Source organism: Aotus nancymaae, unplaced genomic scaffold (genome assembly GCF_030222135.1).
Source record: "Aotus nancymaae isolate 86718 unplaced genomic scaffold, 86718_ANA_hifiasm-v0.15.2.pri h1tg000015l_0, whole genome shotgun sequence".
NCBI classification, from domain to species: Eukaryota; Metazoa; Chordata; class Mammalia; order Primates; family Aotidae; genus Aotus; species Aotus nancymaae.
The window spans coordinates 3,274,921-3,300,763 of NW_026988426.1; the positions used below are offsets into that span (position 1 = coordinate 3,274,921).

At 46.3% G+C, this 25,843-nt stretch overlaps 3 protein-coding genes across 3 annotated transcripts; all 3 read right to left on the reverse strand.

Moving 5' to 3' along the window:
• Positions 1 to 5,206: 5,206 nt before the first annotated feature.
• FAM220A (family with sequence similarity 220 member A) lies at positions 5,207 to 7,027 on the reverse strand. Its single transcript, XM_064376354.1, has one exon. The coding sequence runs from the start codon at positions 6,947 to 6,949 to the stop codon at positions 6,152 to 6,154; it is 798 nt and encodes a 265-aa protein (XP_064232424.1). The 5' UTR covers positions 6,950 to 7,027; the 3' UTR covers positions 5,207 to 6,151.
• SMIM10L3 (small integral membrane protein 10 like 3) lies at positions 5,207 to 23,848 on the reverse strand. The gene is made up of 2 exons (XM_012455479.2): positions 23,445 to 23,848; positions 5,207 to 7,030 (listed from the first exon to the last, which is right to left on the reverse strand). Exons 1-2 carry the CDS (start codon positions 23,628 to 23,630, stop codon positions 7,010 to 7,012), a joined length of 207 nt encoding a protein of 68 aa, XP_012310902.1. The 5' UTR covers positions 23,631 to 23,848; the 3' UTR covers positions 5,207 to 7,009.
• Positions 7,047 to 8,673, reverse strand: LOC135275090 (cyclin-dependent kinases regulatory subunit 1-like). The gene has a single exon (XM_064376355.1). It carries the CDS (start codon positions 8,558 to 8,560, stop codon positions 8,324 to 8,326), a length of 237 nt encoding a protein of 78 aa, XP_064232425.1. The 5' UTR covers positions 8,561 to 8,673; the 3' UTR covers positions 7,047 to 8,323.
• Positions 23,849 to 25,843: the final 1,995 nt, after the last annotated feature.

The window sequence follows — 25,843 nt, forward strand, 5'->3', positions numbered from 1 at the left end:
CTGATTGCAGAAAAAAGAAAAAATTATCCTATGAAGTTTACCATTCCTAAAACAAGCACCTTTGAAAATCTTTTCCAAATGTTTTTCATACAGACTATAGGTCTCAATGAATGGTTTGCCAATGAAAGTAATCAGATTTTTTTTTTTTTTTTTTTTGAGACAGAGTTTTACTCTCGTTGCCCAAGCTGGTGTGCAATGAATGGCCCAATCTTGGCTCACTGCAACCTCCACCTCCTTGGTTCAAACAGGTCTCATGCCTCAGCCTCCCGAGTAGCTGGGATTATAGGCGTGTGCCACCACACCTGGCTAATTTTGTATTTTTAGTAGAGATGGGGTTTCACTGGTCTTGAACTCCTGACCTCAAGTGATCCGCACACCTTGGCCTCCCAAAATGCTGGGATTACAGGCATGCGCCATCTCCTGGCCGTCAGCTGTTTTTTTTTTTTTTTTTTTTTTTTTTTTAAGAGATGGGGTCTCCCTATGTTGCCTGGGCTGGAGGGCGGTGGCTATTCACAGGCGCGATACCACTACTGATCAGCACTGGAGTTTTGACCTGCTCCGTTTCCGACCTGGGCCGGTTCACCCCTCCTTAGGCAACCTGGTCCCCCGCTCCCGGGAGGTCACCATATTGATGCTGAACTTTGTGTGGACACCCGACTGGCATAGCGCACTACAGCCCAGAAATCCTGAGCTCAAGTGATCCTCCCACCTCAGTCTCCCACGTAGCTGGGACTACAGGTACGCACCACTGCGCCCGGCGTCAGCTGTTTTTAAAATTGATCTGATTAATGAAGGTTTTTGTTTGCTTGTTTATGAACTGGGTCTCTGTCACCCATGCTAGCAGTGGTGTGATCATAGCTCACTGCAGCCTCAGGCTCCTGTGCTCCAGGGATCCTCTTGCCTCACCCATCTGTGTAGCTGGGACAATTGGCATATACCACGATACCCAGCTATGTTTTTTATTTTTATTTTTTTGAGATAGGGTTTCACCAGGTTGGCCAGGCTGGTCTCAAACTTCTGATCTCAGGTGATCCACCCACTTCGGCCTCCCAAAGTGCTGGGATTACAGGCATGAGCTACCAAGCCCAGCCAACAAGATTTGATAAAAATAAAATGTTTGTAGAAAAGAGAGAGAACATTCTGGAAACAAACAAAAGCCAAGTAGAAGCAGCCATTAAGCTCATTTAATAAGAATCAAATCTTAGGTTTCTCATTCTGAGTTTTTATGTTGAAAATATATATATATTATATATAATATAAATATTTTATATAATATATTAATATATATATATAAATCCTGCTGTCCCTATGTTGAATATATGTTATCCATTGAACAGGGTGTGTTTCAAAACTTCTACCACTCACTGTTGTTGAAGGCAGCAGTTTCCATGTCTGAGTTCATACATACTGTTCAGGTAATTGTATTAAAAAAAGTTTTAAGGCAAAGGGTCTCACTATATCGTCTAGGCTGGTCTCGAACTCCTAGCTTCAAATGATCCTCCTGCCTCGGCTCCCCAAAGTGTTGGGATTACAAGCATGAACCACTGTGCCTGATCATTTTCTACTTTTTTTTTTTTTTTGAGACAGGGTCTCACTTTGTCACCAGGCTGGATTACAGTGGCATCATCATGGCTCACTCACTGCAGCCTCGATTTCCTAGGCTCAAGTGATCATCCTACCTCAGCCCCCTGAGTAGTTGGAACTACAGGCATATGCCACCACGCCCTGAGTTCAAGTGATCCTCATGCCTTGGCCTCCCGAAATGCTGGGATCACAGGCATGAGCCACCACACCCAGCCTCAGTAATTTTTTTTTTTTTTATTTTTTACTTTTTTTTTTTTTGAGACGGAGTTTCGCTCTTTTTACCCAGGCTGGAGTGCAATGGCACGATCTCGGCTCACCGCAACCTCCGCCTCCTGGGTTCAGGCAATTCTCCTGCCTCAACCTCCTAAGTAGCTGGGATTACAGGCACACGCCACCATGCCCAGCTAATTTTTTGTATTTTTAGTAGAGACGGGGTTTCACCATGTTGACCAGGATGGTCTCGATCTCTTGACCTCATGATCCACCTGCCTCAGCCTCCCAAAGTGCTGGGATTACAGGCGTGAGCTATCACGCCCGGCCTCCTTTTTTTTTTTTTTAAAGACGGGGTTTCACCATTTTGGTCAGGCTGGTCTTGAACTCCCAACCTCAGGTGATCCACCCACCTTGGCCTCCGAAGTGCTTGGATTACAGGCATGAGCCACCACACCCGGCCGCCTCAGTAATTCTTAATTCTGTTTCTTCTGCTTGAAAAGTTTAAAGAAGATAACTTTAAAAATTAGCTATGTAGTCCAGATGCAGTGGCTCATACCTGTAATCCCAGCACTTTGGGAGGCAGAGGTGGGCGGATCACCTGAGGTCAGGAGTTCGAGACCAGCCTGGCCAACAAGGTTAAACCCTGTCTATACTAAAAATGCAAAAATTTGTCGGGCCTGGTGTCGGGCACCTGTAATTCCAGCTACGCGAGACGGTGAGGCAGGAGAATGGCTTGAACCTCGGAGGCAGAGGTGACAGTGAGCCGAGACTGCACCATTGCACTCCAGCCTGGGCGACAGAGAGAGACTTCATCTCAAAAAAAAAAAAAGAAAAAGAAAAAAAGGACGATTTTCAAATGTGAATAACCAAGTCCAAGATTATATGCCATAGGTTGTTTCTAAATTTAACATGATTATGCTGTTCAACCCATAAGAGTAGAACCCAGAAAGGCAAAAAGAAAAAGGAAAATGCATGAAACTGCGGTTTGTTTTTTTTTTGAGATGGAGTTTTGCTCTTGTTGCCCAGGCTGGAGTGCTGTGGTGCTCGGCTCACTGCAACCTCCACCTCCTAGGTTCAAGGAATTCTCCTACCTCAGCCTCCTGAATAGCTGGGATTACAGGCGCATGCCACCATGGCCAGCATGCACACCTTATTTTAATGTCACCGTATGAAAGCATTTCAGGCTGGGCATGGTGGCTCATGCTTGTAATCTTAGCACTTTGGGGGCTGAGACAAGAGGATTGCTTGAGGCCAGAAGCCTAAGCAACAAAGTGAGACTTCGTCTTTACAAAAAAAAAAAATCTATAAAAAAATTAGTATGTATCACTTGATGCCTAATAGGGAATTCTGTACTTTTTGCAATTGAACATTTGTTTACTTGCAATCTACAAAACAAAAGAAATAGTCATGGAAAGTTTGATCCCAAAGGAGTAAACTTTTTATTTAAAGGGTGTCCCAAGTGAATAAACTTCGTTTTTTTATTTTTATTTTACTTTTTGAGACAGACTCACTGTCGCCAGGCTGGAGTGCAGTGGCACAATCTCAGCTCACTGCAACCTCCACCTCCCAGGTTCAAGCAATTCTCCTGCCTCAACCTCCCGAGTAGCCGGGACTACAGGCGCACGCCACCACGCCCAGCTAATTTTTGTATTTTTAGTAGAGACGGGGTTTCACCATGTCGGCCAGGATGGTCTCGATCTCTTGACCTTGTGATCCGCCCGCCTCAGCCTCCCAAAGTGCTGGGATTACAGGCTTGAGCCACCGTGCCCGGCCTCATTTTTTTAAAAAAAGGAAGGCCAGGTGAAGTGGCTCATGCTTATAATCCCGGCACTTTTGGGAGGCTGAGGTGGGTGTATCATAAGGTCAGGAGTTCAAGACCAGCCTGGCCAACATGGTGAAACCCTTTCTCTACTAAAAATACAAAATTAGCTGGGCATGGTAGCACACGCCTGTAGTCCAGCTACTCAGGAGGCTAAGGCAGGAGAATCACTTGAACCTGGGAGGCAGAGGTTGCAGTGAGCCGAGATCACACCATTGCACACCAGCCTGGTGATAGGGTGAGCCTCCATCTCAAAAAAAAAAAAAAAAAAAGAGGAAGTAAAGGGAAGTCTTGACGAGAAAACAGTTCCTATTTTAAAACATTTAAAAGTGTCCTCATTTCACAATCAATCACAGTGACACCAAAAGGGCACGGCTGTTTGTCAGGGTTTTAATTGCTCCACTAAGACAGTGTTACTTAGACTGGATGGAGATGGTTTGTCTTTCAAGAACTTTTTTTCTTTTTTTCTCATTTTTTCTCAAGAACTTTTTCTTTGGGACTCTGAGCACCAACCCAAAGGATCACAAGGCACAATTTCATTGTTTCCTGGGAGCAGAATTAGAGCTGAGTTCTGGCCTAGCTTTATGTATTTTTTCAAGCTCTGCTTCTAATCTTGTGCATCAACAACCTACTTTGGTGTTTAAAAAAAAAAAAGTATTAGGGGGTTGGGCGCAGTGGCTCACACCTGTAAATCTAGCACCTTGGGAGGCCGAGGTGGGTGGATCACGGGAGGTTAGGAGTTCAAGACCAACTGGCCAACATGGTGAAACCCCATCTCTAACAAAAACAGAAAAAAATTAGCTGGGCGTGGTGGCTCGTTCCTGTAGTCCCAGCTGCTCGGGAGGCTGAAACAGAATTGTCTGAACCTGGGAGGCGGAGATTGCAGAGAGCTGAGATCAAGCCATTGCACTCCAGCTTGGGCAACAAGAGAAAAACTCTGCCTCAAAAAAAAAATGTATTAGGGACTGAGTGTGGTGGCTCACACCTGTGACTCCAGCACTTTGGGAGGTTGAGGCTGGAGGACCGCTAGAGCCCAGAAGTTTGAGACCAGCCTGAGCAACAAAGTGAGACCCCCAGCTCTACAAAATATTTTTTAAAATGTAGGCCTGGTGTGGTGGCTCACCCCTGCAATTCCAGCACTTTGGGAGGCCAAGGCAGGCGAAATCACTCGAGGTCGGGAGTTTGAGACCAGCTGACCAACATGGAGAAACCCCATCTCTACTAAAAATACAAAATTAGCCGGGCGTGGTAGCACATGCCTGCAATGCCAGCTACTCGGGAGGGTGAAGCAGAAGAATCGCTTGAACCCCGGAGATGGAGGTGTGGTGAGCAGAGACTGCACCACTGCACTCTTGCCTGGGCTCAAAAAAAAAAAATCTGCCCACTGTGGCATGCACCTGTAGTCCTAGGTACTCGGGGGGCTGAGGTCGGAGGATTGCTAGAGCCCAGGAGTTCAAGGTTATAGTAAGCTATGATCACACCACTGTACTCCAGCCTGGGTGACAGAGCAAGACCCCGTCTCAAACAATAAAAACTATCAGGACGACAATGGCATTAATAAAAACACAAGAAGAACCAAGACCACACATATAAAATAAGACATATTTATTAAGCAGAAGAACAAATTTTATTTTTCATTTCCTCCAAACACTAAAATAGCACATGGCATAATTCAGCACACAATATAAACTGGTATATGCAGTCAGTAATCCCCAAAATGGTTAAGTCTCACTTTGGGAGTCCTTAAAAACTTATGCCCTTAAATTATCTTTATTAAAGTTATCAGCAGACAACAAAAGGAGTCACCTGAAAAATCTGAGGGTACAAGATACTGCAATTCCTAGAATCTGGGAAACTTTTTAGAAGGGAAGTAACTTGATTTGCTTCTCTATAATGGAGCTACCTTTTTCTCAAGCTCTTTTTCTTTGAAGGTAACACTGCTAGAGTTCCGAGTTTGAGAAGGGACTCCTCTAAAAGTAAGCTTAATATTGCAACTTTCACCACAGGGCCTCTGTCTAAATCGCATTTCACGGGGAAGGAAAGGGGTGTGAGAAGGGAAATCGAATTCTGCTGCAGACGAAAACCATTCTACAAAATGCAGAAATGGTAACAGCTTACCACGAATTCAGCAAGGCTTAACGCCATGCCAAGTACGGTGGTGTAAACTTCACGAATATCAACTTCCATCGGGTGATCACACAAGCCGAAGGGACACACAGGACTTGGGACAGTAGCCCTTTAGAATGAGTGTTGAAGACAGAATTTCATGGTAAATCTGTATGTTCTAATCTGATATTTATACAGGCTATGATCGTCTCCTGAAATGTTTCCCAATTCTTTATGTCTTTGAAAGCACAATTTAACACATGCTAAAAAAGTTTCTTCCGTATCAACCAGCTTTGAATTTCAACTCAATTTACTTGAAGTCTGCCGAGTCGTAAAAAACCACAGCAGGAACTGAAGGGCTGCGCAGTTTGCATCCAGACTTGATGCGAAAGAAATCAATCTAAGACAACTCTTAAAATTAACCTATTTTTATTGTTCTGCTTGGACCTTAACTATGGCATATGAATTTGCTAATTCAAAAGGCTGCAGAGGCAGTAACCCCAGTGTCATCTGGAGACCATCTGAGGTGCTTTCAAGCATTTTCTTGAATTCTATTGTTTGCTTTGAAAACATGGGCTTTAAACGGTCAAGGAAAACTCGTTCTGTCTCATCATTCAGGAGCACTTCTAGACACACGTGCAGCACTGCAGACAGGATGGAGTGCAGGCAAGAGGGTTCCAACTCAGAGCCCAGACCCTCGGGAAAAGCACTTGGTGGGTCATCCTGACAACTTCCCATTTCCAGCAGTTTTTGATGGTGTGACAGTCCTGACACCCAAGGTTCTCCTTTGGGGCACTGTCCTCTGTGGCTGCTGGTGGCCTCAGGCCCTCCTCCCAGCCAGTCCCACCTCAGAGCTTCAACACCACTGCAGGACACCCCAGCAAAACACTCTGTTGGAGCAGAGAACAAACCCATGGCTGCGCTCGGAGTGGCTACTGAGGCTAGATTTCTTCTTATTGATTCTTTCACATGTGGAAGCACTGGGTCACCACTGTGAAGCCAGAGGCCAGCCCTGTTAGGATCCTTTCTCATTTCCAGTGATAATGCAGCACTCTGTGAATTTCTGTCAGCCGCAGGCTTATTGATCCAGGAGGGTGCAGCTGCAGGCCAGGGGTCCTCCTTCAGCATTCTTTTCTTAAGGCTGTGTAATAGTTTGTCCAAATCACCTCCTCCGGCCCGCTGCACTGGTGCCAGGCAGGTGCCAAGGGGCCTTCTTCTGTCCCTCATGCTTCGTGTTCTTGGATGGGATGGGCCTGAGGTCACGCCTTTGTCAGTCCAGGAGGGCCTTCAATGGATCTCAATATGAACCTAGGAAAGGGGATCAAATTAAAGTTCTAAAATGAAGACAGATGGGTCTTAAGAGCATCTACACCACTAATTATTTCCTAACAAACACTAAGATCTTTCTCACAGTTTCTGGTACTACAGAGTCCTAATTGTGACAGAAAACAGAATGATAATCTCTACCCAATAGAGATCACAAAAAGAATAGTACTTTGTTAATACAGTCATTCCTAAAAATATATTTATATATATTCCTGGAAAAAATATATATATATATGGAATAATTTTTTTTTGAGACAGAGTCTCGCTCTGTCACCCAGGCTGGAGTGCACTGGCGTGATCTCAGCTCACTGCAACCTCCGCCTCCCACGTTCAAGCAATTCTCCTGTCTCAGCCTCCTGAGTAGCTGCAACTACAGGTGAAGGCCACCACGCCCAGCTAATTTCCGTATTTTTTTTTTTAAGACAGGGTTTCACCATGTTGGTCAGGCTGGTCTTGAACTCCCCACCTCAGGTGATCTGCCCGCCTTGGCCTCCAAAGTGCTTGGATTACAGGCGTGAGCCACCATGCCCAGCTGCCAATTTTCATATTTTTCGTAGAGATGGGTTTCACCATATTGGTCAGGTGGGTTTTGAACTCTTGCCCTCAGGTGATCCACCCACCTCAGCATCCCAAAGTGCTGGGATTACAGGTGTGAGCCACCACATCCGGCCGTATTTATATTTTTTAACATATATTTTATATTTATATTTAGAGAAAAGGTCTTTCTATGGTACACAGGCTGGAGTAGCTGGGATTACAGGCGCCTGCCACCATGCCCCGCTAATTTTTGTTTTTGTTTTTTATTTTTTAGATTATAAAAACTACCTCTTTAATCAAGGCTTATAATATGAACAGATTTTTTTAATAAAATGGAAAGTTTTCAGTACACTGAAACATAAATCCACAAGTCACCATACATACAACACCTGGCAGAAAAAAACAAAAAGAAGTTTACACAATCCCTGTAACAGCCATGGTCTTAATCTCAGATGCTTCCTCCATCTGCCAAGTGTGTTCTAGATACACAGCACACTGGCTTCTGGGGTCATACTCAGCTGAAGCTGTGGGTCCACAGAGCACTCATCTGGCTGGGCTATGGTAGTGGTGGCTCTCCTTAAGAAGCAAAGCAGTTACCAGCACATTCAAACAGTGTATTGAACATCTTTTAAATATCAAAGTGAGAAACAAGAAGGCAACACAATAATGTCATCAGAAAGATGTTAGCAAGTAAGGACAGCTGTGTAAAGCTTGAGGCTGAAAAGTGGCTTGCCAGCTTCATTTCTTCGGCTTCTTGGGTAGTGGGAGCCGGAATAGTAAGATGTGAGGTTCTGGTTCACGGATCATATAATGGACCCAACCCTGACTCTGCTGAACACCAAGATTCCTCCATTCAGATTCAGACATCAAATGGGTTTTAGGGACCAGCTTGGCTATGTCCTTGGGCAGCATGACATGCCGATACTCAAACTCCTCATTTTCGTTGTCCGAATAGTAAATTTGTTTGTGCAACATGATTGCTCCGCTTGCTAGCCTTCAGCCCCACACCGCCAACCTCCAAGCAACTCCCAGCAGCACCAATTTTTGCATTTTTAATAGAGACGCAGTTTCACCATGTTAGTCAGGCTGGTCTCAAACTCCTGACCTCAGGTGATCCACCAGCCTCAGCCTCCCAAAGTGCTGTGATTACAGGTGTGAGCCAAAACACCCAGTCTGGTGCAGAACATTTCTTGGGCTTAGTTTCCCACTCTCTCATTAGCAAATAATAGAGGCTTTTTTTTTTTTTTTTTTTTTTTTGAGAGAGAATTTTGCTCTTGTTCCCCAGGCTGAACTGCAGCAGCACAATATTGGCTGACTGCAACCTCTGTCTCCTGGGTTCAAGTGATTCTCCCACCTCAGCCTTTGAGTAGCTGAAATTACAGGTGCCCACCACCACACTTGGCTAATTTTTTTGTGTTTTTATTATTTAGTAGAGACAGGGTTTCACCATGTTGGCCAGGTGAAATTAGCCAGGCATGGTGGCAGGCATCTGTAATCCCAGCTACTCGGGAGGCTGAGGCGGAAGAATCGCTTGAACCTGGGAGGTGGAGGTTGCAGTAAGCCGAAATCGTGCCACTGCATTCCAGCCTGGGTGACAGAGCAAGGCTCCATCTAAAAAAAAAAAAAAAAAAAAAAAAATTTCAAAAAGCTTTGAAATGAACAAAAAATAAGATGACTGGGCATGCTACCTAGTGCATCCTTCAGGGGCCAGCACCTTCATTGCCTCTGAGCTGCTTTACAACTCTGTCATTTGCCAAAAACCTCAAGAGTAAAGCAAACAAGTTCCTGTCAAAGAAAATCGTTTAATTAAGCTAATCAGACTATTTTAATTAGACAATTAATTAAGTTAGTCTCATGGAATTCAATGGATTACTGCCCTACGGATACTGACCAGCTTTGCATCTATCTGTAAATTCACTTGAGTATTATCTGAATTTTCCTTTAAACTGTTTTTAATATTATATTAGTTCCCTCATTAATTGATGAGTTAAATGTAATTTTAACACATGATATGTTCACATAAAAAACAACCACACCCTCAGCCAGGTGTGGTGGTTCACACCTGTAATCTCAGCAGCTATAGTCCCAGATACTCAGGAGGCTGATGTGGGAGGACTGCTTGAGCCTGGGAGGCAGAGGTTGCAGTAAGCTGACATTAAGTCACTGCCCCCTAACCTGGGCGACAGAGTCAGACTCTGTCTCAAAAATATAATAAATAAATAAAAAAGGATCAACAATGAGAGGACCAGCTACAGCTGAAAGTGGCTGATGGGGACAGAGAAACGGCAGGTAAGAAACTGCTGTTTCTCTAATCTTATGGAACTAGGAGACTCTTGATGCTACATGAATGTATAACCGCATTAAGATTTGTTGTAAATTTTGGCCAGGCATGGTGGCTCACACCTGTAATCCCAACACTTTGGGAGGCTGAGGTGGGCAGATCACTTGAGGTCAGGAGTTCGAGACCAGCCTGGCCAACATGGTGAAACGCCATCTCTACTAAAAATACAAAAATTAGTCAGCCATGGTGGTGGGCGCCTGTAATCCCAGCTAGCACGTAGGCTGAAGCAGGAGAATCGCTTGAACCCAGGAGGCAGAGGTTGCAGTGAGCCGAGATCCCACCACTGCACTCCAGCCTAGGCAACAGACAGAGCAAGACTCCACCAAAAAAAAAAAAAAATTCTTTTAAATTTTAAGAGTATACTGGGAAGAAAATGGAGGGTGCAATTATTATTGGAAGCTGAAGGAGAAAGCAGGGAGTTGAGAGAAAGAGGCCCTGGGATGTGTCACGGGGAGCCAGGGATGGGAGCCAGCCAGGAAGCCTCAGCAAGGACAGGATGTCTGGATTTGTATTTCAGATGAATTATTCTGGCTGCACTATGATGGACAGACTAGAAATGGTTCAGAATAGACACATACCAGTTAGGAGGCTATTCCAACAGAGCAGGAAAAAGAAAAAAATAAGGCTGCAATCATAAGAAGGGGCAGACTCAAGTTTCATGTTGTTTTTGAGATGAGGTCTCACTCTGCTACCCAGGCTGGAGGACAATGGTGTGATCACAGCTCACTGCAGCCTCGAACTTCTGGGCTCAAGCAACCTCCTGACTCAGCCTCCTGTGTCACTGGGATGACAGGCAGGCACCACCATACTTGGCTAATTTTTTTTTTCCAGAGCAGGAACATAAGTTTATTAAAAAGCTCTAGAGTGGGAAATAAAGGAAAGGGCACTTCAAAGAGATCCAAGTGGGTGCCTTGACGAACGAGTTTTTTTTTTCTTGTAGAGACTGGGTCTCGCCATGTTGCCCAGAGTGGTCTCAAACTCCTGGCCTCTTAAGTGATCCTCCTGCTTCAGCCTCCCAAATAGCTGGGATTATAGGTGTGAACCACTATGCCCAGCTAAAGCATTTTTTTAAAGTTGGCAACTGGCCGGGCGCAGTGGCTCACGCCAGTAATCCCAGCACTTTGGGAGGCCTAGGTGGGTGGATCACCTGAAGTCAGGAGTTTGAGACCAGCCTAAACAACATAGTAAAACCCTGTCTCTACTAAAAATACAAAAATTAGCTGGACGTGGTGGTACGTGCCTGTAGTCCCAGCTACTCAGCAGGAGAACAGCTTGAGCCCTGGAGGTGGAGATTACAGTGACCCAAGATCATGCCATTGCACTCCAGCCTCGGTGACAGAGCGAGACTCTGTTAAAAATAAAAATAAAAATAAGATAATAAAGTTGGTGACTAACTCAATGCAGAAGGTGGTGAGAAGACTCACAGGCTTCTTCTGACTTTCAATTTTGGGTGATGAAAGTGTCAGTAACTGTAAATGGGAGGAGCAGCAGGTCCAGAGGGAAGGGAAGTACAGATTGGGACACACAGAGTTTGACTGTGCAACTTTGGCAAGCAGTTGATTAATAAAAGTCTTAGCTCAAAAGGGGTGTCAGAGCTGGGGACCTAGATCCAGAAGTTGCCAGCTTCTGAGAGGTAGATAAAACGATGGCTCTGGTACAAGACGTTAGAGACAAAGACAGAAGGTGCTACAGAAGGCCAGGAACACCAAGACAGACAGACCAGATGGGGCAGGCCTGCCACAGACACCAAGGAAAAGACCCCAAGAGAATCAGGAAAATTCAGTGTTCCAGAAGCCAGCTGAGTTGAATGTTTCAAGCAAAGGAGAGTGGTCAGATGTACAGCTTGCGCAAAATAATTAGCTAACGGGAAACTCTGAAAAACTTCACATAATCTTCTAGTCCAGTAGGTTTTTGGTTTTTGTTTTTAAAGAGAAGGAGTCTGGCTCTGGTGCTTAGGCTGGAGTGTAGTGGCCCAATCACGGCTCACTGCAACCTCCACCTCCTGGGTTCAACAATTCTCCTACCTCAGCCTCCTGAGTAGCTGGGACTACAGGCGCACACCACCATGCATAGCCAATTTTTTGTATTTTAATAGAGACAGGGTTTCACATGTTGCCCAGGCTGGTCTTGAACTCCTGAGCTCAGGTAATCTAACCGCCTCGGCCTCCCCAAGTGCTAGGATTACAGGCGTGAGCCACTATGCCCTGCCTGGTTTTTATTTTTTGAGATGGAGTCTCACTCTGTCACCCAGGCTGGACTGTAGTGGTGTAATCTCGGCTCACTGTAACCTTTGCCTCCTGGGTTCAAGCAATTCTCCTGCCTCAGCCTCTTGAGTAGCTGGGATTACAGGCATGCACCACCATGCCTGGCTAATTTTAATTTTTGTATTTTTAGTAGAGATGGGGTTTCGCCATATTGTCCAGCCTGGTCTTGACTTCCTAACCTCAGGTGATCTGCCTGCCTCAACCTCCCAAAGTGTTGGGTCTACAGGTGTGAGCCACCACACCAACCTAGCCATTGTTAATATGGGAGAAAAGATTAGAAAGTCTTGGTCTATTTCATTCTTCTTTCTTCTTCAATTTTTTCTGTTTTATAATATGTACCATATTCTGAAAGAGCAAAATATATTCTGAAAGAGCAAAATATATACTTTATGAATACTTATATATATCTTGTGGGACATGCTCAAAAATTTTTGCTGATAGAATTGTGACCATTATTCTACATAACTGATTAAAATATATTTGAACCAGACCAGGTGCAGTGGGCTCACACCTGTAATCCCAACACTTTGGGAGGCAGAGGGAGGAGGATGGCTTGAGCCCAGGGGTTTGAGACCAGCCTGGGCAACACACCAAGATGCTGTCTCTACAAAAAAATTTGAAAGAGTGGCCGGGAGCAGTGGCTCACACTGGTAATCCCAGAATTTTGGGAGGCCAAGGCGGGTGTATCACTTGAGGACAGGAGACCAGTCTGGCCAACACAGTGAAACTCCATCTCTACTAAAAATATAAAAATTAGCAGGCATGGTGGTACACACCTGTGGTCCCACCTACTCAGGAGGCTAAGGCAGGAGAATCATTTGAACCCAGGAGGTGGAGGTTGCAGTGAGTGGAGATAGCAACACTGTATTCCAGCCTGGGCAACAGACCAAGAGACTGTCTTAAAAAAAAAAAAAAAAAAAAATTAAAAGGTTAGCCGGGTCTGGTGGTGTACACCTGTAGTCTCAGTCACTTGAGAGGCTGAGATGGAGGAGGACTGCTTAAGCCTGGGGGGTTCAAGGCTGCAGTAAGCTGTGATCACACCACTATATTCCAGCCTGGGCAACAGAGCAAGACTGTGACTTGAAAAAACAAAAGAAAAGAAAAGCTGTATATATACGAACCATATAAAAGAATACAAGCCAGCTGGGTGCGGTGGCTCATGCCTGTAATCCCAGCACTTTGGGAAGCCAAGGTGGGCAGATCTCTTGAGGCCAGGAGTTTGAGACCAGCCTGGCCAATACAGCAAAACCCCATTTCTACTAAAAATTCCAGCTGTTACTCAGGAGGCTGAGACATGAGAACTGCTTGAGCCCAGGAGGAGGAGGCTGCAGTGAGCCGAGATAGCACCACTGCACTCCAGCATGGGTAACAGAGCAAGATTCTGTCTCAAAAAGAAAAAAAGTTGGAGTTCAATGGCACAATGACGGCTCACGGCAGCTCAACCTCCCCAGGCTTGGGTCATCCCCTCACCTTAGCCTCCCAAATAGCTGGGACCACAGGCATGTGCCACCACAAGCAGCTAATTTTTTGGATTTTTTGTAGAGACAATGTTTTGACATATTCCAGGCTGGTCTTGAACTCCTGGGCTCAAGTGATCCACCCACCTCAGCCTCCCAAAGTACTGGAATTACAGGAGTGAGCCACCATGGCCATATTCTTTCAAACCTTACATTTATTTTGCTGATGAAATGTGCTAAGAATGAACATTATCCTTAAATGGAAGCATTCCTAAATATATTTCTTTGTTTTTTTTTGAGATGGAGTTTCGCTCTCATTACCCAGGCTGGAGTGCAATGGCACAATCTCGGCTCACCACAACCTCCGCCTCCTGGGTTCAAGCAATTCTCCTGCCTCAGTCTCCCGGGTAGCTGGGACTACAGGCGTGCACCACCATGCCCAGCTAATTTTTTTGTATTTTTGGTAGAGACGGAGTTTCACCACGTTGACCAGGATGGTCTTGATCTCTTGACCATGATCCACCCGCCTCGGCCTCCCAAAGTCCTGGGATTACAGGCGTGAGCCACCTCGCCTGGCCAATATATTTCAGTATATATTGAAATAGGTATTTTAATTATTTTTCTTTTTTTGAGACGGAGTCTCACTCTATCTCACCCAGGCTGCAGTGCAGTGGCATGATCTTGGCTCATTGCAGCCTCTGCTTCTCCGGCTCAAGCAATTCTGCTGTTTCAGCCTCCCAGGTAGCTGAGAGCACAGGTGTATGCACCATTGCCCTGCTGGTTTTAGCTATGTCTTCTCCCCTTTGGGACTAGCCTTGCCAGCCCATTAATTTTGTATTTTTAGTAGAGATGGGGTCCACCATGTTGGGCAGACTGGTCTAGACCTCAGGTGATCCACCTGCCTCAGCCTCCCAAAGTGCTGGGATTACAGGTGTGAGCCACCGCACTTGGCTGGTATTTCAATCTTAAGAAAAACAGGTCATATAATATGGGACAGCACTCAGAAAAATTAGTTTCTAACCATTTTTAGTAAGTCCTTGTACAAGGATTTAGCATTGTTCAGAAGTGTAGCATTTCTAGTATTGTGTTAAAGTACTTTAAATAAGGTACCATTTTGATTTTATTTCTTTCATTTTCCTTAGCAAACTAACACAGTATAAGGTACCATTAATAATCACTTATGATTCAGAAACATTAAGAAAAAAAATCATTCATTTAATGAAAAGGTAATCATACATTCAATCATGATAGAATATATTGTTCCCTGAAGTTCTTCTAGTACTTCAGTAAATTCAGTAATAAACTATGTAATTCTCTTATCAAAAAGACTTCAATAGGTTGGTTATTTATTTTGTTTTGAGACAGAGTCTTACTCTGTCGCCCAGGCTGGAGTACCGTGGCACAATCTTGGCTCACTGCAACCTCTGCCTCCCAGGTTCAAGCAATTCTCCTGCCTCAGCTTGCCAAGTAGCTGGGACTACAGGTGCCAGCCACCACGCCCGGCTAATTTTTGTATTTTTAGTAGAGATGAAGTTTCGCCATGTTAGCCAGGCTGCTCTCAAACTCCCGACGGCAGGTGATCCACCCGCCTTGGCCTCCAAAAGTGCTTCGATTACAGGTGTGAGCCACCGCATTCAGCCACAAAAAGACTTCAATAGGTTATTGAAAACATTTTGGCTCAGAGCCCTCAACTAACCTCCTCTGATATGAGACCGTTACACATATTATCTGTATTCTGAGGGTCACAAATAACTTCTAAATAATTTCTAGACCTATTTATTAAGTCATTTGAGTTGTTTTTTCAGTTTATCCTCAATATACTAGAGGTATATTATAGCAGACAAAGTATGCCTAAGTGTATACAAATCAACTCTTTCTGGCCTCCTCATGCCCAAACCCATGTTAAGTCTACAAAATTTAAAAAACAGCATAAATGATGTTATTGCAAACAAAGTTAGCCACCAAAGCTGAGACCACCAGAATGAATGAGGGAAGGAGTCTTATTTTGAACTTCAAGAAAGCACGATTCAGGAAAAATGAAGTGCAGCCCAGGTTCCAGGGGGTAAATCCTGGAGCCTATACCTCCCTCTCCCTCCCACCAAAGACGACAAAGGCTGAACACCAAGCCCGGGAGGTCAGAGGGGTGCTGTGGCAGGGAAACAAGGTTGTCCGGGTATACCCGATCCTCACCGCAGCAGGAGCAGTCATCTTCCCTGCAGATCCCTGCCTGTCCGGGCAGCTGACCTGCTGGACCACAACGGCCTGACCCACTTAGCTGCTGCCCTCGTGGGTGCCTGTACCCTCACCTTCCCTAACCTGAGCTATTCCCGGCCTCCAGGGCATGACGGTGCCGAGTGCTGTTGCTTTGTAAACTAAAAATATCTTGGCCTCAATGTTTCTGAAAGAGAGCTGGCAAGGCTAGTCCCAAAGAGGAAAAGACACAGCTAAAACCAGCAGGGCCACAGTGGGCCATGAGGGGATCCTGTGAGCGAAGAGAGCTCACACATGCTCCCAGATGGGCTGGCTCCACCACCCTCAGGTGTGAACACTAGCATACCTTAACTTACTGCGCTTATGCCCCAAATGATCAGACAGGAGGTAGCAGAAACCAACCCCCAGATTTCCACACAGCCTAGAGGAGAAACAGGAATGACCCTATTGCTTCTAAATTCAGCTGAATCATGATCACAAGGAACACACCAACATCTCTCAGTTCTTGCTACTCGCCACTCAGAACATCTAAATCACACCTGATGGCCAGGCGCGGTGGCTCACACCTGTAATCCCAGCACTTTGGGAGGTCGAGGTGGGAAGATCACTTCAGCCTAGGAGTTGGAGACTAGCCTGTGCAATACAGCAAGACCCCCATCGCTACAAAAAAAAAATAAAAAAATAAGCTGGGTGTGGTACACACACCTGTGTGGAAGGACTGTTTGAGCCTAGGAGTTTGAGACCAGTCTAGGTAACATAGTAAGACCCCATCTCCACAAAATATAAATCACACCTGCCCCTATAAAACCAGCTGTGCCCCCCTCTCTTGCCACTGCCGTTTCCCCTTCCCAGTCCTCTGGATGCTCGCAGGTGCAATCACAAGGAGAGGAGGGTGAGCGGAGGCGGGGTGCCAGCTCAGAGTCAGGCAGCTGACTTTCCACAGGGCGAATGAGTCTTAGAGACTCTGTCACCCAGGCTGGAGTGCAGTGGCAGGATCTCGGCTCATTGCAACCTCCACCTCCTGGGTGTAAGCAACTCTCCCACCTCAGCCTCCTGAGTGGCTGGGATTACAGGCATGCACCACCATGTCCAGCTAATTTTTAGTAGAGATGGGGTTTCACCATGTTGATCAGGCTGGACTGACCTCAGGTGATCTGTCCAACTCAGCCTCCCAAAGTGCTGGGATTATAGGTGTGAGCCACTGCACCCAGCCCCTCCCAGGATTCTGTGAGGATTTAATGTATGAGAAGCAGCCAGCATCTCCTCTGACTAGCATCCCAAGGGCATCCCAGCTGCTGAGATCATGCCACTGCACTCCAACCTGGGCAACAAGAGTGAAACTCCATCTCAAAAAAATAAAAATAAAAAAAGTCAACCCTTATCATGGACAACTCTCATCTAACAGATAAAACCCATCAAGGCCAGCAGCGGTGGCTCATGCCTGTAATCCTAGCATTTTGAGAGGCTAAGCCTGGCAGATCACAAGGTCAGGAGTTCGAAACCAGCCTGGCCAATATGATGAAACCTCGTCTCTATTAAAAATAGAAAAATTAGCCATGCCTGGTGGCATGCGCCTGTAGTCTCAGCTACTTGGGAGACTAAGGCAGAAGAATTACTTGAACCTGGGAGGCAGCGGTTGCAGTGAGCCAAAATTGCGCCACTGCACTCCAGCCTGGGCAACAGAGTGAGACTGCATCTCAAAAAAAAAAAAAAAAAAAAAAACCATCAAGAAGCAAAGAAGATGACCAATACCCCAACAGAAAAGTGGCGGCCAAAGAACATGGACAGTTTATGGAAAAAGAGCAAATGGATCTGTCTCTCACACATCACCTCGTCCTTTTAGCAAGGCGGGGCTTGTTGACACAAAGCCCAAAATTCAGGAACACATCCACGATGCTACCACCTCTATGGCCACTGTCCTGAAAACCACTATCATTTCTCAGCTGGGTAGCTGCTTCTACCCACACCTGTACAGTGCATTAAGAGTCATCTTTTTAAAATGGTTAAAGATGAGTTACATGTGATCCAGCAATTCTGCTCCTAGGTATACATCCAAGAGAAATACCTATGTCCACACAAAGCTTACATGCAAATGTTCGTGGTAACATTATTCACAATAGACAAAGAGTGAAAGCAACCCAAAAGTCCAACATAAAAAGATATACAAGACAAAAAAAAGACTAAGGAAGAAAAAAAAAGAAAAAAGAAGTAAAGTTATATTCTGCTTTGGAGGAGCTGAAACATAAAAAAAGAAATAAAGTTAAAAGACTAAGGAGGGCCAGGTATGACGGCTCACACTTGTCATCTTAGTTTCTTAGGAGGCTGAGGAAGGAGGATCAGTTGGGGCTAGGAGTTCAAGACCAGCCTGGGCAACATAGCGAGACCCCCGTCTACACAAAAAATGAAAAAATTAACCAGGCAAGGTGGCACACGCCTGTAGCTCCAACAACTCAGAAGCCTGAGTTGGGAGGATTGCTTGAGTCAAGGAGTTGGAGGTTGTAGTGAGCGATGGTCACACCATTGTACTCCAGCCTGGATGACAGAAGAGAACACTTCCTCAAAGAAAAAGAAAAGAAAGAAAACGAAAAGGAAAAAAAAAAGGGGGAAAAAAAGAAAAATATATATAGGTGATCTAGGATCTAGGACTAACATTCTTCCCACAGGCCATATAACTGAAAAGTGCAGGCATGACTTGTTAAATTATAGCAGATTCACAGTACCATTTTTAATCATTTTTAATCTTGCTTTTACTAAATTTAGTATTCGGTATTGATTCTCACTGTTTAACTGCCTTGTATTTCAGGTTCTGTATAAATAAGGATGCTAACAACTCTAGGAGACTAAGGCTTGCAAACAGTATTTTAAAATCATAACTATTTGCAGTGTACAAAGCCCTTCTGCATCATTTTCTCATTTAATCATCTTTCATCCTAAAGAGGTATTGGTCTCCTTAAAATGCCTCACTGCCCTACAAACTAGAGATCTATCCGGGAGGGGCTCCGTAAACAAATTTGGAAAATGGGAGTTCTTTATGCCTCATTATTCGTGAAACAGATTCTAACACTCCTGCAAATGAAGAGGATGGGCATGGCTTTTTCTTTTTTGTCTCACTCTGTCACCCAGGCTAGAGAGCAGTAGTGCAATCATAGCTCACCACAGCCTTGAAATCCCAGGCACAGGTGATCCTCCTGTGCAGCTGAGACTACAGGTGTGCGCCACTATATCCAGCTAATTTTTAATGTTTTATAGTCAGTCATAGGATCTTACTATGTTGCCCAGGCTTCTCAAGCTCCTGGCCTCAAGCGATGGTACAGCATGTTCTTTTAAAAAAAAAAAAAAAAAAAAAAGTTGGGGGGCAGGCAAGGTGGAAGGCTGAGGCAGGTGAATCACAAGGTTAGGAGATCAAGACCATCCTGGTTAACACCATGAAACCCCATCTCTGAAAAATACAAAAAATTAGCCAGGAGTGGTGGCAGGCGCCTGTAATCCCAGCTATTTAGGAGGCTGAGGCAGAAAAATTGCCTGAACCTGGGAGGCAGAGGTTGCAGTGAGCCAAGATCATGCCACTGCACTTCAGCCTGGGCGACAGAGCGAGAATCCATCTCATTAAAAAAAAAAAAAAAAAGAGGCATGTCCCCCTTATTCCTTCAGAGTCTACTTCCTGTTGCACTCCCTTTACCAGAAAGCCACAAAAATTAAACCTTCTAATCAGGTAAGTTAGTGGTTTTTCACAAATGAACAAAAACTCTGAAACTTGCAGGGGAGTTCAAAGTAGCAGAGGTAAGTACCACAGTAAAGAAGAAAGACATCCCATTCCCCATTGCCAGGATGTGAGATGGCTGCTTGTTGCACTTGGTCAAGCCCAAGCATAACATCTTCATACATTTTTCTTTTTTTAGAGACAGGGTCTTGCTCTGTTGCCCATCCTGGAGTGCAGTGGCACAATTACAGCTCACTGCCTCCTTGACCTTCCAGGCTCAAGTGATCCACCTCAGCCTCCCAAGTAGCTAGAACTATATGCATGCACCACCACGCCCAGCTAATTTTTGTATTTTTTGTAGAGATGAGATTTTGCCGTGTTGCCCAGGCTTGTCTCGAACTCCTGAATTCAAGCGATCCTCCCACCTCAGACTCCCAAAGTGCTGGACTTACAGGGGTGAGTCACTGTGCCCAGCCCACACAATTCTTTTTATTTTATTTATTTTATTTTTTTGGGAGACAGCCTTGCTTGTTGCCCAGGCTGGAGTGCAGTGGCACAATCTCAGCTCACGGCAACCTCCATATCCCAGCTTCAAGCAATTCTCCTGCCTTAGCCTCCCAAGTAGCTAGAACTATAGGCATGCATCACCACGCCCGGCTTATTTTTGTATTTTAGTAGAGACAGGGTTTCACCATGTTGGCCAGGCTGCTTTCAAACTCCTGACCTCTGGTGATCTGCCCACCTCAGCCTCCCGAAGTGCTGGGATTACAGGCGTGAGCTACTGGGCCCTGTGCTGGCCCACACAATTCTTAGAAAGCCCTTCCCCAGGTCCTGGTGACTACCTTGTCTGTGCACAAACCCCAACCACCACCTGCCCCAGAACTGCGAGCCTACTTTCAGCTACCGGATTCTCAAAAGCTGTGCAGTACCTGGACTACCCCTTGATACCAAGCCCATCAAGTCGCCCCATTATGGTCTTTTGGAATTGGGCCATCTAGCTCTCCTCCACTGCCCACATCACTTTTTACAGAGCCAATTTCCTTCCACCAAAACGCACTTACTCTCAATCATTACAGCTCAGATCCTTGTTATGAAATTTGTATTTAAATAACCTTTCCAAGGCTGGGCATGGTGGTTCACACCTGTAATCCCAGCATCTTGGGAGGCCGAGGTGGGCAGATCACGAGGTCAGGAGTTTGAGACCAGCATGACCAATACGGTGAAACCCCATCTTTACTACAAATGGAAAAATTAGCTGGGCATGGTGGCGTATGCCTCTAATCCCAGCCACTTTGGAGGCTGAGGCAGGAGAATCGCTTGAACCCAGGAGGCGGAGGTTGCAGTGAGCTGAGATCACACCATTGCACTCTAGCCTGGGCGACAGAGCAAGACTCCGTCTCAAAAAAAAAAAAAAAAATCTTGTTTTCTGATTTCTCTTGGCACTGACTAGATCAGCAAACACTGGGCCCCTATTCCTGAAGGTGGTGACTGGGGAAGGCACAGGCTTTCTGGTTTACCAGTACCCTGACCTGATTCAGCAGCACCCTTCACACAATTCAAACCACCTGGTGGAGGTTGTGACCCCTCTAGTCAGGTACCACTTCAGGATGCCACAAGCCCTTGCTCACATGAAAGTATCTCAATTTGGATCTCAAAATAAAGAAGCCAGTTCATCTCGATACATCTTTTTTTTTTTTTTTTTTTTTCAGTCAGGATCTCACTGTCACCCAGGGTGGAGTGCAGTGCTGTGGCACAATCTCGGCTCACTGCAACCTCTGCCACCCAGGCTCAAGTGATCCTCCCACCTCAGCCCCCCAACTAGCTGAGACTACAGGCGCACACCACCACTGCCTGGCCACCACGCCCAGCTAATTTTTTATATTTTAGTAGAGACAGGGTTTCACCATGTTGGCCAGGCTGGTCTCAAACTCCTGAGCTCAAATGACCCACCCGCCTTGGCCTCCCCAAGAGTTGGGATTACAAGTGTGAGCCACTGCCCCTGGCCACCTTAATTCAATTTTGATCAACAGCCAGAGGTAGGTTTCATGTTAACTACCAACACCTGTGTCAAGCACTAAACACCTAAAGACCCACTACTGGGACAATCATACTTTGATACGACCAAACCAACTTTAGAGAGGGAAGGCACCTGCCATGTCTCATAACTGGCTGGTACTACTGCTCAGGCTGGTTCATTCTGCACACCAGGGAGAAACCCAAGTACCTCCAATTGTCCCCAAGGGAGGGTCCCTCCTCCATCACACAGGTATGCAAATAGAATGCAAGAGGGGCTCAGTACCTGGCCACCTTTCCTTGAGAAAGAATTGAGTTGACCACTTTTCCTTCAGTGAGGCATCTGAAGTCCGACTCACTGGGTTCTACCTGCAATCCTAGTGCTTTGGGAGGGTAAAGCAGGAGGATCGCTTAAGGCCAGAAGTTCAAGACCACCCTAGGCAACATAGTGAAACCCTGTCTCTACCAAAAAGAAAGAAAAAGGCAACTGAAATTTAACGTTTGTAGAAGTATCAGTCTCTTGGATGGGCACCATGGTTCACGCCTGTACTCCCAGCACTTGGGGAGGCCAAAGTGGGCAGATCACTTGAGGTCAGGAGTTTGAAAAACAGCCTGGCCAACATGGTGAAACCCGACTCTACTAAAAATACAAAAATTAGCCGGGCAAGGTGGCAGTCACTGCTACTCAGGAGGCTGGGTCAGGCGAATGGCTTGAACTCAGGAGGCGGAGGTTGCAATGAGCCAAGTTTGAGCCACTACACTCCACCCTGAGCAACAAAGGCTCTGTCTCCAAACAAATAAACAAACAAACAAACCAAAATATCAATCTTTTATAGAAAAGGCAGTCTCCAAGGTGCTGGAGTGTGAGCATAGTCTAAGTTCAGCTGAAAGGTTCCAGGCTTCTGAAACGTTTTGTACTTCCACCCTTCCACCTCTTCCTTTTTATTTTCCCTCCTCTTCACCCTCACACCTCAGTTCTACCTCTGACCAAAATAAATAAGGTACGTTTATCAAAACACCGTTAACTTCCAATCCATTTTAAGCTTCAAGGATAACATAAAACGTTTTTGCAGGCCAGGTGCAGTGACTCATGCCTGTAATCCTAGCACTGGGAGGATGAAGCGGGAGGATCGCTTAAGGCCAGGAGTTCAACACCAGCCTGGGCAACACAGCGAGGCCCCTGTATTTTTTTTTTTTTTTTTTTTTTTTGCGACGGAGTTTCGCTCTTGTTGACCAGGCTGGAGTGCAAAGACGGATCTCGGCGCACTGCAACCTGTTTCCCGGGTTCAAGCAATTCTCCTGCCTCAGCCTCCCGAGTAGTTGGGATTACAGGCGTGTCCCACCGCACCCGGCTAATTTTGTATTTTAAGTAGAGACAGGGCTTCTCCGTGTTGGTCAGGCTGGTCTCGAACTCCTGACCTCAGGTGATCCGCCCTCCTCGGGCTCCCAAAGTGCTGGAATTACAGGCGTGAGCCACGCCCGGCTGAGACTCCTTGTCTTTACAATTAAAACAAAAAGGGGGAGGGGTCTGCAAAGTTTGGGAACTAGAAAATTCACCCAAGAATTCACCCAATATTTAGTAAAAGTCCTTTTCAAGACCTTTCCAGCCCATGCAGTCTCGGACCCCACCTCCTGAGCTGCGGGACTTTCCCCAAGGCAAGTCACTTCACCTGACCTCCAGTACCGCGTTTGCAGATCGGGGACAACGGCACCACCTCAGTGGGTCCCCCCAAAGTGGGGTCGCACGGGAAAATGCCAGGTGCTTGGTATACACCCAGCTTCCAGGCAGTGGCAGCTACCGTAGCTTTTGCATCCCGCTGGTGAGGGGGGCGTTCGGGGAGGGCCGGAGGCCGGGCGGGAACGAATCACCCACCTGCAGGCGGACGTTGAGCATCATGGAAGCCACGATGTAGAGGTAGGGGAAGTTGATGCGCAGCCGCCAGGCCAGGTCGAAGAAGATGAGCAGCGTGCGAGTCAGCCCCTTGCAGAAGACCCCATAGGAGCGGGCGGCGGCCGAGCGCGAGAGCCGGACAGCCAGGCCCGACAGAGCCGCCGCCATATAGAGACCGGCGCTCCCACAGCCCGCCCGCCCGCCTACCCGCCCTCTCCGCTCCGCGTCGCCCCAGCCGCTGGCCCTCGCCTGGCGCGCTCAGGGAGCGAGGGAGGCGGCGGCTAGGCCGGCAGGCGGGCGGGCGGGCCGCGGGGGAGCGGAGTCCTAGCGTCACGCTAGAGGAAGCGCCTCCGCGAGCCGCCGCCTGGTACCCGGCCGCACGGCCTGACGTCACAAAGCCGGCCATGCGCCTGCGCAGCCCACAGGCCCCACCCCTGAGCACGCCCCCGCCACCTTTTTTTGGCAGGTAAGACGCGCATGCGCGGAAGAGGGGACGTAGGGGTCGAGGCTGATCCACTGTCTCTGTCTGCCCCCTACTGGTGAACCTGGAAATGAGGACAAAGGATGGCGGTGAACGGTAGCTATGGTTGCAGACAAAGTGAATGTATTTAACGCCGCTGGACTATACAGTTAAAAATGGTGGCAGTGCTAAATCTTTTTTTTTTTTTTGAGATGAAGTTTCGCTCTTGTTGCCCAGGCTGAAGTGCAATGGGGCGATCTCGGCTCACTGCAACCTCCGCCTCCCGGGTTCAAGTGATTTCCCCAGGCTCAGCCTCCTGAGTAGCTGGAATTACAGGCTCCTGCCACCACGCCCAGCTAATTTTTTGTATTTTTAGTAGACACGGGGTTTCACCATGTGACCAGGCTGGTCTCAAACTCCTGACCTCAAGTGAGCCACCCGCCTCGGCCTAGCATTTTTTTAATAAATAAATAAATAAATAAAGTAGGCTGGTTGCAGTGGCCCATGCCTGTAATCATAGCATTTGGGAGGCCGAGGCGGGTGCATCCTTTGAGCCCAGGAGTTCAAGACCAGACTAGGCAACATAGCGAAATCCTGTCTCTACAAAAAATGAAAAAAACTGGCCAGGCATGGTAGTGCATGCCTGTGGTCCCAGCTACTCGGGAGGCTGAGGTGGAAGGAATGCTTAAGCCCAGCAGTTCAAGGCTGCAGTGAGGTCGTATCACACCACTGCACTCCAGTCTGGACAACAGAGTGAGACCCTGTCTCAAAAAAAAAATCACAAACCTTTAGTTTCCCTTATTTTTGCAGCATTATATTTTGCCACATTTATCACTGACATTAAAAAGCTCACTTCCTTTTTTTGAAAGCTATTTTTTCCTTTCAGTGCACATTGGATGCTATGCTTGAGCACTGCAGTGCACATACTGCAGAATTATCATTGTTTTTCAAGCTATCCCCTTGAGAAAAAATAGGATGAAAATGTCTTTATGCAGTATTTAGGCAAATAATTTAAACATTTTAAAGAGTAGACTCTTCAGTGGAACATTTGCCAGAAAACACAGAATCAATCTGGTAATGTGTAAACAGGCTTGGAGATCAGCTAAATTTATTCTTAGGCTTGTAGAGATTTTCACTGGTGGAAATTTGTCAGTCCTGTTTATTTGAACGATGTGGCAAGACCAGATGTGCTGAGGCAACATGTGACTATAGAGAGAGATATAGGTATATGTACACACACACACACACACACACACACAGACATACATATATGCATATATATCCTCCCTGGTTACTCATTTTTTTTGTCTCTAAATGCCGTTGTGGCAGTGAGGCATTTTAAAAAGTTATTTTCAAAATAAGGGTCTTGCTGTATTGCCCAGTCTGGAGTGCAGTGTCATGATCACAGCTCACTGCAGCCTGACCTCCCTGGCTCAAGCCATTCTCCTGCCGAAGCCTTATGAATAGCTGGGACTACAGATGTGTGCCACCATGCCCGGCAAATTTTTTTTTCAGTCAGAGTCTCGCTCTGTCACCAGGCTGGAGAGCAGTGGTGCAATCTCAGCTCACTGCAACCTCCACCTCCCAGGTTCACATGATTCTCCTTGCCTCAACTTCCTGAGTAGCTGGGACTACAGGCGTGTGCCACCATGCCCACCTAATTTTGGTATTTTTAGTAGAAACGGGGTTTCACCGTGTTAGCCAGGATGGTCTCAATCTCTTGACCTCATGATCCGCCTGCCTTGGCCTCCTGAAGTGCTAGGATTACAAGTGTGAGTCACCGCGCCCAGCCCCAGCTAATATTTTTAATTTTTTTTTTTTTTTTGGTAGAGACAGGCTCTCACTATGTTGCCCAGGCTGGCTCTGGAACTCCTGGTCTCAGGCGATCCTTCTACCTTGGCAGAGAGGCATTTTAACAAGC

Excerpts from the sequence above, each read along its gene's own strand:
- FAM220A (XM_064376354.1), bottom strand. The coding sequence starts at position 6,949 with ATGAGGGACAGAAGAAGGCCCCTTGGCACCTGCCTGGCACCAGTGCAG.
- LOC135275090 (XM_064376355.1), bottom strand. The coding sequence starts at position 8,560 with ATGTTGCACAAACAAATTTACTATTCGGACAACGAAAATGAGGAGTTT.
- SMIM10L3 (XM_012455479.2), bottom strand. The coding sequence starts at position 23,630 with ATGGCGGCGGCTCTGTCGGGCCTGGCTGTCCGGCTCTCGCGCTCGGCC. Across the intron at positions 7,031-23,444 it reads TGCTCAACGTCCGCCTGCAG|GTTCATATTGAGATCCATTG; the intron begins GTGGGTGATTCG and ends CCCCTTTCCTAG.